Source organism: Temnothorax nylanderi, unplaced genomic scaffold, assembly GCF_030848795.1.
Source record: "Temnothorax nylanderi isolate EJ_2023f unplaced genomic scaffold, tnyl_v1.0 TNYL_tig0120_pilon, whole genome shotgun sequence".
Taxonomy (NCBI): Eukaryota; Metazoa; Arthropoda; class Insecta; order Hymenoptera; family Formicidae; genus Temnothorax; species Temnothorax nylanderi.
In genome coordinates this window covers 52,631-67,696 of record NW_027249182.1, presented here as the reverse complement: position 1 = coordinate 67,696, position 15,066 = coordinate 52,631, and the positions used below count along the sequence as shown (strand labels likewise).

The following is a 15,066-nucleotide window of genomic DNA, read 5'->3' as shown; positions in this document are numbered from 1 at the left end:
ATCGCAGGCTCCGTTTCTCCAAAAAGACTCACAATTTCCACAGCAATAAATATATCGATGCCGTGATCGAAGTTTATTGGGTGTTGTGCGATGCAATGAATACACGTTCAGCTGCCGAAAGTATACGCATAATGTAACAAGCCTCCTTTTTTTTTTATCAAGTATGTACATATACTTTATTTGAAATATAATCGAAACACAATTTGGAACAACATATATAATTTATATCGATCCTTTTACATATAATCTCTTTATGTACAATAACTCGATTGTATGGCCGATCTCACCTGCGGTATATTTTAATATTATGCACGCGCCTTACGCACACAAGTACACGGATGAGCACATACAAGTCAATTAGCCTTACGATCTTCGATCCTTCCCAGCGCGTGAATTAAATATCCGCTGAAATAACAGTCGGGAGGACAGTTTGAAATTTAATAACGCTCGGTAATTTAATCTCGCTCAGTCTCCAAAATTATTGATAGAATGCACGGCGAGCTGAAATATATGTCATTAAAAGGGCAAGGGATTAAGTGACAAGTTGTGTGTACACCCCGCCTAATTAATTCCCGTGAAATCGATCGAATCGAAATCGTTCGACACTATTTTAAAGCGTTCACCTTTCTACGCCACATTTAAGAATATTAACGGGATGCTTAAAGGGTTAAGACGCGAAAGACATCGTAAATTGTTTCACATGCGGACGTTATAATTATTTTTCTACAAGATCGAGACAGTAAATTGGCCGTTTCCGTTGTGCGAGTTCAAGTGTTTATTATCGAAACAGTCAGAATGTCAAGAATGTGCTAACAACATGCGTGTACGCATGTAACTTTATCGCTGCCAGATTTGCGAGGAAACAAGGAAAAAGGAGAAGAGATGATATATCAGGGAAAACACGGTGTGTGTGTGTGTGTGTGTGTGTGTGTGTGTGTATGTGTGGAGAGAGAATCAAGCTGGATAATACAATAAAAAGTAATCGAACGGACGAGTAATATGTCTGAAAAGTTGCGATCGGTCAGTCATCTCTGTGCGAATCACGCCGACATAATATTCAGTGATCGTCGAATCAATAGTCGTCCAGATACGCATCCTTCGAGTCCTCCACCCGCAACCTGTTCTTGCGCGAATGGATAGAGTTGGCTTCGGAGTTGGAAGGATGAACTTCATTGTTCCTATAGGGAGTCTAGAATAAACGAGAAAGCCCCATAAATTAATTCTATCTGAGTTAATAAGCATTAGTCTTATTAAAATTTATTGAAATTTATGAAATAAATGGAAAATCCAAATCCTAATTAAACGATCTTCAATAGAGGAACGAAGACGGAAGAGAGAAAGAGAGACAGATTTTATAACATCCTTTTTGGATTTGATTTTAATCATCTATTTAATTATTAATGGGTAAAACTTTTTAAATATTCAACAAATTTTAATTTTCTCGCCGAGTTTTTTAAAGTTTTAAAATATTGGCTTAGTTATATTTTTATATTTTAGCAGAAATATTGCAAAATGAGAAGAAACAGATTGATTGAATTGGAAAGAAATGGTTAAAATAAGATTCTTCTTTTCTCTCTCTCTCTCTCTCTCTCTCTCTCTCTCTCATTTACGAATGTTCCAACTTTGCCAGCTCCGAATGACGAAAGCTTTTACTTACGTCGTCGAGAATCGCGATCAAAAATTTCATCCTGGGGAACCTGCAGTCTCCTTCCTCGCAGTTTATAGCGCGCATAACAGGTAAGGGTACCAAGCGCTTCCTCGCCTGTGAACCTCGGCATGACGGGTGATAGGGTTCGTCCCTACAACAGTGACCCCGCGATTTATATCCTACGGTTCCGTTTATCTTCCAGCGACACGGGGAGAAGAGAAAGAAGCTTATGAATACGACACTTACTCGCAGTTCACCGCGCCGACCCAGGACTGGTAATAGCAGAGGAGAACGGCGAAGATAATTAAGGATCGCTGCACAAACGTCTGAAAAAGAATTAAGATATTATCTAGCGTGAATTAGGAATTTGTCACAGGAACACTTTTGCGATTCCTTGCGTTTTTGCGCTGTTTTCGAATCGCATACAGCCCTTCCATTTATTAATAACTCCCAAGTTATTAATTATCCGTCTAAAAGGTCAGGTTGTACGTAAGGATAATCGGGAGTGCCAAGGGAAGAATGATTCGCGTTAAGTTATCGACAAAATTTTAATGAACTCATAATGAGCTTGCAGCGCAAAGTGCGCGGCAATCAACGCTAAGCCTTTTAACTGGTTTGACGTGGCCAAATTGACATCGACGACACGAATAAGGAGTTAGGAGAGGGCTTTCTCTCCTTTCGCGCAAGCAGCGGATCGTTCGCCGATGAAATACAGCTGATTTTTACGCGACACTATATGGAAAAGCATCTTTACGAGGAAACAAAAAAAAACAGGACTCGTCCTAATGAGTGACAGAACCACGACGAAAGGTCATTTCGTTTGGTCACCATGGTCAAATAGCTGCCGTTCTTCCGCGAAATCGATATTCGCGCAGCTATTTATTTGCCGATGCGGCGAAAACGACGCGAGAAACACCACCATTTGCGCCGCGGCCAATTTGCAGCGTCGTATTATTATTTTCACCGGAGACATTCTCGGTTATTGCGAGGGCCGCAAAGGTTTTGCCCACGCTTCCTGGACTTTACTCGATTTTCCGCACGCGGCGGCAAAGGGGAAAGGTCGGCGCCGGAGCGATAAAATTGTGTCGGATGAATTTTGAAGGCGTGCCGCGGTACAAAGCCCGGGTCTAATTTTGAATTTCATTTATCCAATGCCAAGCGTAAATCGGTCTAATATTTGCGCGATATCGTATAATCAAACGATATCGCGTTCGGCCGCGCCGCGTTTAGCGCTAAACGGCGACGCCGACGGCGACGAAACGTGAGGCGTTTTGCCCGCGTGCGTTACGTAATAGAGCAGCCGATGGACCTTGATCGTTGCGTAAAGTTCGCCATCAGATCGGAAAATTGTTCGATTCCAATTTAGCCGACGATGTAATCTATATTTATCACGGCTGTGACTTCGGGGCCTCTTTTATAACGGGGAACTCTCGGGGTCTCTCTTGCAACAGAATTCTTATCGTGCAAGCACGTATTTATAGCTGTCATTTAATAGTATTTAAACAAGCGTTTAAAGCTATATAATAGACTTCAAGCAATATCTGAATTTTCCTCCGCATTAAGAAGATTCGGTAATTGTAAATAATTTCGTAAAACAACATTGTAGCTCTGTAAATTCAAGCCTGAATCTCGATCTCGCAACATATGCGGAGAAGACCAGCTTTCGAAATTTTCCTTAAAAAACACCAAACAGAGAGAATTTTTATTTCGAGAGTTTCTAAGAAAAGACACTTAATTTTATTTACAATCTTTCCAGATTTTCTAAACAAACTTCCCCAGCTAATGATATTAAGGGGATAAACAACCTTGACAAGCGAAAAAATAGATCTTATTTTAAATTAAATATATAAGAAATAAAAAATTCTGAGTATTTGATTTAATATAAATATTAATTATAAAATATTGAATTCGAAAAAAATATATACATTTTTTATTTTGTCAATGTTATCTATCCCCTTAATAGAAAGAAATTGATAAATGAAAAAAAACTAATAAAAATTAAAAAATGCCACACGGCGGGATAAAAAGTGTTTTTCCACGGCAGGAATAGCCGCTTATTATATGTTTTACCGCTTATTTATTTTAATATATCTTTTTCTCCATCGGCAGCCGAGTCGCCGTGTCAATCCTCGACGTTATTGAACGAAGTTGAACCGATCACGTAGCACACATGTCGTAAATAGGTGTTTCATAAGAATTTCGTTTTTAGAATACGTCATACGAGAATGAATTTCCCTCGTTTCCCGGAGACCCGCTGGAAACTCCGGCATAAACATCGCCGAGATTATTTCTCGATATTCGTTTATAATGTGGATCAATAAATAAATAGGTTGCATCTGCGAACGGCACGTATATTAATTTCTCTTTCTCTCCGCCTTTTTCTCTCTCTCTTTCTCTCTCTCTCTCTCCCTCTTTCTCAAGGAACTTTTATCCGTATCTTACAATGGAATATCTCGAGCGCGAACGTTTTTCTTAGCTACGAATCAAGTGTGTTTATAGAGTACGCGAAGATATTTCCTTTTATGTTTCTTCCGCTAATAAGTAATTCGAAATGAGAATCTTTCGACGCATGGTAAAAAGATTTTGATGATTGAAGTTTGTGTGAATTTTATTCTCTTAAAATTATTTCGTGGTAAGAGAGAGCATGAAGAGAAACGCACGTAATTCAATAATTAAATGTTTAACAAATGCAAAGCGAAGACGGAATGTTTCCTTGCCGAAGAAACCCGTTTAAGAAACTCATTCGAAACCGTACGCGAATATGCAGTCATCAGGTACACTGGCAAACGGCAATTAAATCATTTCCAATTGCGTGCGTCAGTAGAAATCCAGGCCTTCAGAGATTTCTGCCTTCTCTTAAAGTCCTTTGCTGTAAAGTATTGTAATTCGTTATCGATACTCGCGTTCTTTTTCTTCTGTTTATCTTTCAGACCAGCCGTTTTCCACTATACAGTTTTTAATTTTTAATTCAATATATGGTACCTATCCTACTTTAATTTTTCTATATACATTCTTAAGCATTGTACACTGTTAAATATTAAATATTAAATATTAAAAATTTAAAGCAATACCTTGAGTTAAATAATATTTTGTTATTTTTAACTATCATGTGTGTCGAAATTTATTGTTTTAACACAAAATAGTATTATTTTAATTCTATTAGTTTAATTAAATTAACATTGTTTTAGTTAAATTACCGACATATTGAGTAGAAGCAGTGGCGATCTACAAGAATGGTTAAAAATGACTCAAATTGAGTATGATTTGAGATTACAAATTTAAATTCCAAATTGTATCCCATAAATTTCATAGAGAAAATGTAAAAGAATTTTTTCTACCGCATTTTCGATAAACACATCCGAAGTTTCTACCTCCTAAGCTTACAACTATAATATCTAATTAAAAGGAACTTTGATTAAACGCGAGTTATATCTAATTTTGTTCGCTTGCCATTTAACCTGATTGTAATCTATGTGTATCTCCACATAGGCCTCGTACAGGGGAGTGATAGGAAGGCATATTCGAAAGCTCCCGATTGTTATCGCGCGAGAAGTTTCACTGTATAATAACAGTTTAGCGCAAATGACAGTTTATGCTATCCTGATAAGCGATACAGTTAATAACATCGCTTCCAGGTATGTTTCCTCTTAGGGTATGTTGCCCCTATCGTTCTACATAAAATATGGGACAGAGAAGCGCGTGCGTACGTTTTCGAGGTATTTAAAATATTAAATCTTCGTGAAAACGTCCTTGATAAGTTGAAGAGAGTTGCGATAAAGTAGCCGATGCAGAAAACTCCGTTTCCTACGTTTTTTCTTTTTTTTCTGCGAGGATTTATTTTTTTTGACTTCTCGTTCATCAACTTGAAATATTTCTAGAAATGTTCAGATAATTAAATCAATATAACGCTTGATAAATTGTGCAAATTTTGCGGTAATCTACTCATATTCCCGCATCTCGTTATCATTAAATAAGCTGGGAACATTGTAAATATCTGAAAACGACGCACGCGTTCATTCATGTTTTGTCATTTGATCCGCGTATGAATGTGTGGAAATATAAACTTGATATGCGCGCGTATTAACACAAAATTTATCAAAGAGCCCATTCGGCGGGAGTAGGCAGCGCGCCGACGACACGCGGCCGGCACGATAATATAATGTCGTGCACACAGCCGATTTTAGTTAATTGGCGGCTATCGTAATTGCGGAAATTATGCAAATGGATTGCTACGCGTTTAATAAGGATCCGATTCTCGTAACTCGAAAATCGATTCGATTACACGTGACAAACTCAAACATCGGGAACCATATCTTTTCACCTAAGAAAATCGTAACTCCCAACAAAATTATAATAAAGAAATGAAATACATTAACTTCTTTATTGATGATATCGTGTTATACAGACCGTTGACTTCACAAAATAAATTTGAAGACGTCTTAGGAGTCTTTAACGTTAATTAATTTGAAACATAAGGCAAATACGAGCAAAACGCCGATTTTATAGCGAATAATAAATCATACAAAATTTATAATATAAGTATAAAACAAAAACGAAGTTAATTAAAAGTTAGTTAATTTCAATGAGAAATTACTGCGTTATCTTAAATATATAAATAATTGGAATAGCAAAATATGGAATGCGGATCGTCTGGTTGTGCCAAGAACATCATGTATTGTTAACTTAATTAGAAAGCAACGTTTGTCAAGGGATTACACGACTAAAGAATGCTGCGCGTTATTAGAGCTCGTGAGTCGCGTATAAATGAAGACAAATACGAACTAACGCGATGACACGATCACGATATTCGCGATACTTCAGCCTTGAGGATGATATTAATTATTAAGCAACATGTCGTGCGTTGGCAACCTTAACTCGCATCCGTCTTCGTTTACGGATAGCACGGTGTCGAGTTTCGACCACTCATCCTTGTTAATCCGGCTGCACGGGACATGATCTCATTTTTGAAAACAGCGCAACCTTATAATTCCCCGGCAAGTCTTGTTTAGCTCGTTTGGCGAAACATTTTGCAGCGACGCAGGCAGAAATCGCGTGGGACGATCCCAGATTTGGTACAACATTTGTTCTTTGTCAAAAGGTCACAATGAACACACGGTATGTGGGTATCTTTCAATCACCGGCGAATAATTTATGTTATTCGCCCAAGAGACAATTATAATTATCGAATGGACGAAATACGATCGTAAACTAGTAATGATTTCAGCGGTATAATCACCGTACGAAAACAGGTGTTCGAGTTTCAACGCGATACTGTTATCAATTCGTAAAAAGTACGCCACTGATAACAGCGCACGTTCACCAATTACAACTTTTTTCTACGCTTCTTATCAATTTGTCTTTTTCTTTTTGTGTATTTCCCCAGTTATTTCATCAAGTACCCTTATAGAAATTTAATACTGTAAGTGATTATTTGGCTAGTAATTAATTACTTATTTTAAGTATTAAAATCATTAAAAACAGTACTTTTAATACTCGAAATAAGTAATTAATCACCAGCCAAATAATCACTTACAGTATTAAATTTCTGTAAGGGTAATAGATTGTTACAAAATTAAGCATGTTGAGCCGCAAAAAGAAGTGTTTTGAATATAATGGAATATTTACTGACTAATAATTAACATTATCACGTTTTCCATCTCACCGCACTTATTAATAATACAGCACAATAATTTCGAAATAAGCGACATTTGAGAAAGCTTGGTACGAATTCGGTCCTACGCAAGTCATTAATCTATCATTAATTATGCAAGTACTGTCGAAAGTCAGTCTGATTAGGTATTATACTGTATATGTAAAATGTAAACAGTAATATATATAGAACAATTTGCTGCACACAGGTCTCGAATGAATTGTAAATAGATGAATAATAATGCATATATTTGGCAATAATAAGCAGCTTCCCAATAAACCGCGAATTAAATCAACGATTAATCAAATGTGACATTGAGACAGACCAAAAATACAATACTATAACATCAAAATACTAATATCAACTTACCAATATGTGAAAATACTAATATGTGTATCCTATTACAGAAGGACGAAAATTCCTCTCTGAGGCTTCTTGATATAATTTTAATTTAGAGTTTCTCTACATTTTATCGCGATATAGTTTTAAAAAATTAAACCGATCTTGCTTTCCTTCTTTTAATAATATCCCAGAATATGCTGATAACCAATTTTTGCGATTTTTCACGAGTGAAAAATTAATTTTATCGACGGGCTGTATCTTTTACTCTTTCTCCAAAGTCCGCAGACTTTAATATCGGAGTTATCGGACAGATGTGTGTACAGGGGGTTCGTTTTTTTACATACTGCTTTTTTTATTCGCCCGCTTGTTGCTTCTTTGCGGCGATATCAATTACCAAGGACGGTAGATCGGCGCGCGTACGAATTAACACTCGTTATTTTCGGGGGAACCCTATCCACTGTTTGTGCATGCTAATGGCAGTGAAGCCGCACGCGCCCCGCGAAAGCTGATTTGTAAAGCGAAGTACGGAAATTGATACAATTTCATTGGCGGCTTTCGGGCTTACCCGCGGCATTAAATGCCGACGTTTTACGCGGCCGCGGGGGATTACCGCCAACGCGTTGTTTTCGCGCCGCATAAGTTCAATTGCACTTTTCTCCTCCGCGATGCATATCTCAGCCGATATATTGTTTCGCTTTGCAGTTTGTAATTTATGAGGCCATTACGCTCGTCTTCCGTCGTCGCGGTGGGTTATTTCTTCGCAGTGCCGGGGAAATAAATTTTTCTCTCGTATTCCGTTTTCGAAAACAACATTTCCTCCCTTAAGTGAATTTCATTATTTCGCAGACGTGTTTTGCGTTCGCGAAACAATAACAAATTGATATTCTTTTTTTTTTCCCTGGCACGATAACGCACTATTGCGCTTTTACTTATGCGATGTAAGTATGCGAATCAAGTATTTTGCAACGATTGTTATCATCGAAACAAGAAAAACGCGGAGAAAAATATCATCGAAATTTATTTGCCTCCGACGAGGAAGATTTTAGAGAGAGGATCCTTTGAAGTTTAGAGACAATTTTATGTTGGAAATAATGGAATGCGAGAAATAAAAAACTTTGGCAGAGATTGTGCGGTTAGCTCTCTTCCTAAGAACTTGAATACAAAACATTGAAAGATCGCTACAGACGATGAGACCTTCATTTTATTTAAAAAATCGGTCAAAGGATCGACTTCTAACTTAGAAGTTCTAAGACACCATTCGGGTACATCCTGCATATTCACTATAAAATATCGAAAACCCAATCAGCTCAGCTATCTCAAATCCAGTAGCAAAACTACATTTGCGCAAGTGAAAAGAGTAGAAAGAAAACAAAAGAAACTCCGTTCAAAGTCTCAGTCACATAAAAGTGCATGGTTCATCTGGCTAGCACTTTGCGTCACCTAACGTGCATAAAGAGACGGGGGGTAAAGCGGCAGCACGATAAAATAGTCTGAAATATACTGTTAAATATTAAAGGATGAAATTCAAACCAATCCCTTGAGTTAAGTAACATTTTGTTACTTTTAACTACCACGTGTGTGTTAAAATTTATTATTTTAACACAAAACAGTATTATTTCAACTCTAATGTTTTAGTTAAATTAACGATATATTGAGTAGGCAGTGACGACCTATATAGGAATGATTTAGCAATACGAATGATAGCAATGATTAAAATTACTCAAATTGAGTATAATTTCACATTACAAATTTAACAATGTATCCGAGCTTCTGCGTCTGTAATTCATAAATACTTTACGATTATTCGGGCTTTAAAGCTCCCCCTCCGGAAGAAGCGGGACGTCACCGCGATTTCTTTCCGACGGCTTGATGCTGACAAACGATCCCGACTCGATTCCGCCGCGTAATCGCGCGGCAGATTCGCTCGATCGCGGCTTTATTGGCGAGTTAATGACACGCGTTTTCGAGTGCGTAGGAGTTATCGGGTGGCGCAGGAAAGGCAGGGGAAAACGGCGGATAACGAGAAAAGAATACGGAGAATTGAGCGAGATCGAGGAGAGAGAAACGAGCTGAGATCGGAAGCGGGACAGGATGGAGTGACGGGGTGCGAAACACCCCCTTTCACGCGGAGAAGGGGTGCTTCGCCACGCGAGGGGGAGAACGAGAGGGAACCCGGCGGTATCGCCTCGCGGTAACGTCTCGGATGTGGGACGTCGTGGCGTCTCTCCGTCTGGCACACAAAAAGCGTCGCGGACGTCTCTCCTTTTTTTCCTCCCCTCTTTTTTCCCCCTTGCCGCTTCCCCGCCGCTATATCGCCGATCATCGCTGGTCGTCACCGAGCCATACGTCGATTCGGTTTTTCCCCCGTCTTATCATCGCGACGCGAGCGAAATCGCGTGGTGACGGGTTCCCGTTCCTTCCGGTTCTTTTATTCATTAATTACCGCGCGATTTATATCTCCCTTTTTCTGTCCTCCGGCCTCGTTTCGCTCCGCCGCGATAAAGGGTTTGCCCGTGGGTCCATATCGTCCGTCGGCGATTTTCGTAGATCATCGTCCAACTTCATGCAGGCGGGAATATCACGAGAGGGGATGATTTTTGCTGATTTTTACTTTTGCTCGCTTCGATTCGAAATTGTTTTCTCTTGAAAGTCGGTCAGCCAAAACGCCCGCGCCGCGGGGATGTTTTTCTAAATAATCTCTCGAGTTCTTTGTTTCCGTCCCGGCCGGGGATGGAACGTCAAGTATTATTACTTGATGCTCAATCGTAAAAGTCTCTATCCATTTTCGTTTATCTCGTCTACATCGTTATACGCTTTATTGTTTTAATTTAGCTCAGTGTTCAACTGCTCTTAGCTCTATCGATAATAACACGCGCGGTAGGGATGGTACTCCCTCACGTCAGTTAAGTGTTTTCTTTTAGGATAATAATTTCTTAAGGGTCTAATCCGGAATCGTAGAATATTAATATTAATAATAAGATTCCAGATTAACGTGGATTTTTCATTAACGTTAAATTTCCGACGATACTCTCTCCCGCCGATTAAGTGTTTTCTTCTAGGATAATATTAATATTAATATTCCACTAATATTCCAATCCGGATTAACGTGGAGACGCTTAAGAAATTATTATCCCAGAAGAAACGCTTAACTGGCGAGATGGAGTATCGTCGGAAGTTTAACGTTAACGGAAACACTCGTCATAAAATCACGAAGCCGCGCCGTTTCGTTCACGGTCGCCGTATACATATGCGTCTAACTGGCAGCGAATAAGGAAACTTTATACATTCTCTGGCGACTACTCGGACCAGACGTAATGTCTCCAGCATCCGCAACGCTTACATTTGCCCTTTGATACGCGTATGCGGTTCGTTAGTTCCGCTCGACAATACACGCATGGTGAATCCAAAGTGACTCGCGGCTCTGATATGTGAACCAAGAAACACAAAACTCTGAGATTTTTATGACGAAAATAAATATCTACTTGCAAAATGCTCGGAAAGTGTGAATAATTATTTCTCGACAATATCGTAATTAATATAACTAAAAATTATTCATAACCTCGTAAAATTTTGTTATTACGATTAAATTTATATAATTTTATCAATTTAATTATCAATATATAATATAAATTTGTAAAATAATATTCCTCAAATATTTCTCAAATATTAAATAACGCATTTATTATATTATTTTATGTGGTACGAAGTATCGTTCAAAGTGTCGTTCAAAGTGTTATTTTTTTTTCTAAAATGTGCCATATTTTCTGATTGGGCAATGATTCGTCATTTTTTATCTGGTTTAACAAGTTTGCGACACAATATGGCCCGTGAAATTTCGTGTACATGACATTTCGTGTACTAGGACACATTGCTACAGCGACGATAATATGTCAAGCTCGTAGACTATTCGACAAACTGTTGCTGCGAACGCGATGCATATTGTCAGAAGTCTCCCCCAATCAACATCCGTTTTACATCAGAGTTTCCCTTTGACGTGACTCAATTCCCAAAAATGTCTCCGTGACAGAACCGTTTTAATATAAGCCCTTTTGATCGCGAATGCAACGCGAAGAATTATCCGAGCGAGTAAAGGGCGGATCTACTACAATCTGAGAAACGCCGTGCGTATCTCTGTCAAATACATTTATTATTTGTAAATCTCAAGTGTCGAAAGTTGCGCGAAATATTTCAACGTACTCCGTGGATGCGAACGTGAATTAGATGAAACAGGAACCTTGCGCGTCATCGCGGGAAATTTATCTCAGCCTGAAAAAAGCTCGCATACGATACTTTTACTTGTTAGGAAATATATACTCTTGTTAGGAAACACCCTATCTCTTTCTCTTTCTCTCTCGCCGTGAAAATAATTCGAAATGCCATCGATCTACTCACCATCAGGCGACAGTAATTCGGAAATTTCGCGGGGTCATCTCCGCGGAATGTACGTTACGACTCATCGCGATGCATCAGCGAAACGAGATACACTTTTCCGCCCTTTCGGTTTCGATTGCTTCCTCGCTGCGAATGCGAAACTAAAACTCGTGTACGCGCGTCCCGAGCATCGTATATCCCGCGTCCGGTCCGCAACGCGATCGACGACGACGACTAATCGTCTTCCATAAACGAACTGCTCTCCGAACTTTCCACCGAGCTTTTTAGTACCGATACTGACTTTTACAACTCGACGTTATTGAAGACGCGGATGTTTAAAAGTTGCCTCGTATTCTTGTTGGTTAAATTTAAAACAGAACGTTATCCGGATTCTCGAAAAAGAAAAAATGATGAGCGCAAGAAGCGTCGCGCCTCTTCGCGTCGTCGAAAATCTTTTCTCCTTTTGTCTTCGAGACATTTACTCGTTAATTACCGATTCCGGTAATTAAAAACTACTCTCGTTGCCACGATCGCGAGTACAAATTCTGTCTCGCCTTGTTATGCCGCTTCATTAAAAGAAAAGAAAAAGAAATCGATATCGTTTGCGATTAAACACCTGGGCACGTATTACAAAACCTTTCGGAATGGATTTTGATTCAAAATTGTTCAGTTATTTCCTAGATTTACGGCAGAACGGAAAAGGCGATTTAAAAAAAACAAGAAGAAGAAGAAATGAACGACAAGGAGAGAGAAAGCGTGCTCTATTCACGGAGCAAATATAAATTGATGATTTAATTAATTTGATCAATTGGTAGTAGGCCCTCAAAAATTTAACACATAATATGACAGATAATTTGAATTGATTATTCATTGGATACTCACGATCGTCATCTTGCTGACGAGGGGAACTTGCGCTCTGCTGTCTCTCTCGCTGTATAACCACGGTAGCACTGGTCCCGTTTGTCTTCGGGGGCCCGCCTTAATCTTCCTCTTCCTCTTCTTCGCGAGTCGCGGATCTCGTCACGGGTGACGGCTGATTGCCGGGCGATCGGGTGGACCGTGGGAGCGGGGATGATCCTTGCGGCGTGGTAGTAGTTGGTACGCAGGGGGTACGTTTCGGTACCGCGAGACAGCCAGAGAGGAGAGACACCAGAAAGAGCTCTGTGAGTTTCGAGGTCAGAGGGCGAATGATTGGTGGTACTCGCGCGGGCTACATTTATACCGCGGACTCGTTCTCTCTCTCTCTCTCTCTCGCTCTCTCATCCCCCTCGCCGCTCTTTCCCACCCCCTACTCTCTCCTATCCCCCCGTTCTTCGTGGAGCTCGCAATGAGAGAGCAAGAGCGGATCGGCTCTCTCGTGGTGGGCGCCACGCATCCACCACCACCGTCGCCGATGGACGTACGCGTTCCTCCTCTGCTCGTCCTCCTGCTCGTCCGAGGGTGTGTATCGTGGCACCGTATCCTTTTACGTCACTCTCATCACCCGCGGTCTCCACCCAAAAGGTATGACAGGATAGTGAAAGAGAGAGAGGGAGGGGGGGAGGTTAAATTTCATTCGTGCAAAACTGAAATGAAAAGTCGCGACTGAGAGATAGAGACGTGATTGTTGCAGCTACGAGGGCGGACGTGCATGCTTCAGGTACAAACAGCTCGTAAATAACGTCCTTACAAGAGTACAAGGGGGATTTCCATTGTCGTAGAGTGAAAGGTGACCGTGGTTAAGCGACAGAAATATACAGTCGCGACGGGTTTCCTTCGAATGCGCTTCCATCGATAGCCCGAGGCTCGCCCCTTTTTATTTATATCTCTCGCAAAAAAAATTAGATACTTCAGCGTCATGGAATATTTCCCTATTGTTGTGCAACCCAGGTTGAATTTTACGGTTTCGACTTTGACATTTCTGCGGTGGTTTTTGCGGGTAAAATGCATCAAATGGTGCGTGCAGTAAAAAATTACAGTGGTTTCATTATTCGGTTCTTTTACGAAATAAAGGGAGATCTTTCATCTCGTCGCAAAAAGTCTTGTGTCCTTTTCTCCGTATTCTAAAGTTTCAGTATTTGGGAAAGTGTTTCCTTGATATGCTCAAATCTTCACGCACGCATAGATGTATAATTATTGTTAAACCGCTATATGAGATAAGAAGATAATTTTTTATAATATTTTATAATATAAAAATATAAATATTTTACAAAGTAAGAAAGATAAAATGATATCTTACAAAGTACCAGAAAAAAAATGAAGATTTATTTTAACCTTCTCTAATATATCTTCGTAACTTTGTATACAATTTTTCCTTTCTCAAAGGAAATATCGAAAAATACGATTATTTTCGAATCTGTTATCACAAAATTGCGATACCCTTCACTTATCGGGGTCGAACTGACGCCGGGATCGCATCGCCGGGATTTAATCGTAGTAATCGAAGGCAAAGATTATGATAGATCATGGATTTGTTTGTGACAAACTGTATACTTTATTGTCGAGACATGCGTGACGACCGTGAATGCGCATTCGGTGCAATTACGATGCCGCGAGTGATGCGCAGCACACCCACGCACACGCAACACAAAATACTGTACGAGATATCGATGCGATCCGCGAAGCGCAAAAGGTTATTCTTAAGAATCGTAATCTCTCTGACGAGAATCACCGTTGCTTACGCGGGATTTCTACCGCACAAACGAACGTTGATTTCACAATCTGCGTACGTATAAACCGCGATCCCACTCACGGCGATGCAAGAAAATCCTGCGCGAGCTCGCTTCCAAAGGGAGAAAAGCGGTCCGCGTTCTCTTTTTCCTTCCTTTTAATTTTTACCACCATCCTGCAAACGGCGTATAAAAATTTTCCAAGAATTTTATAAGCGTATATGCAACGGGACGCGAGACTCGTCGCGATCTTTTATGATATGGACCGCGATATCTATCAACATTGTAGTTATATCTTTATTGCGGACTCGGATTTCTCTCTTCACTGTCCTCGAAAAGGATCTCCGCGTAACAACCGCGCGATCCGCGTAACAATTGCGTAACAATCGCGGGAATCCGATCGATCG

At 39.9% G+C, this 15,066-nt stretch overlaps 1 protein-coding gene across 1 annotated transcript; it reads right to left on the bottom strand.

The window, feature by feature from the left end:
* Positions 1-34: 34 nt before the first annotated feature.
* LOC139776449 (uncharacterized) lies at positions 35-13,206 on the bottom strand. Its single transcript, XM_071713089.1, has 4 exons — positions 12,894-13,206; positions 1,895-1,974; positions 1,658-1,799; positions 35-1,189 (listed from the first exon to the last, which is right to left on the bottom strand). Exons 1-4 carry the CDS (start codon positions 12,900-12,902, stop codon positions 1,073-1,075), a joined length of 348 nt encoding a protein of 115 aa, XP_071569190.1. The 5' UTR covers positions 12,903-13,206; the 3' UTR covers positions 35-1,072.
* Positions 13,207-15,066: the final 1,860 nt, after the last annotated feature.

Bases quoted from the DNA above. Each gene is read 5' to 3' on its own strand.
- LOC139776449 (XM_071713089.1), bottom strand. The intron at 1,800-1,894 runs GTAAGTGTCGTA...TCACTGTTGTAG, and splicing joins GTCGGCGCGGTGAACTGCGA to GGACGAACCCTATCACCCGT. The intron at 1,190-1,657 runs GTAAGTAAAAGC...CGTTTATTCTAG, and splicing joins TGATCGCGATTCTCGACGAC to ACTCCCTATAGGAACAATGA.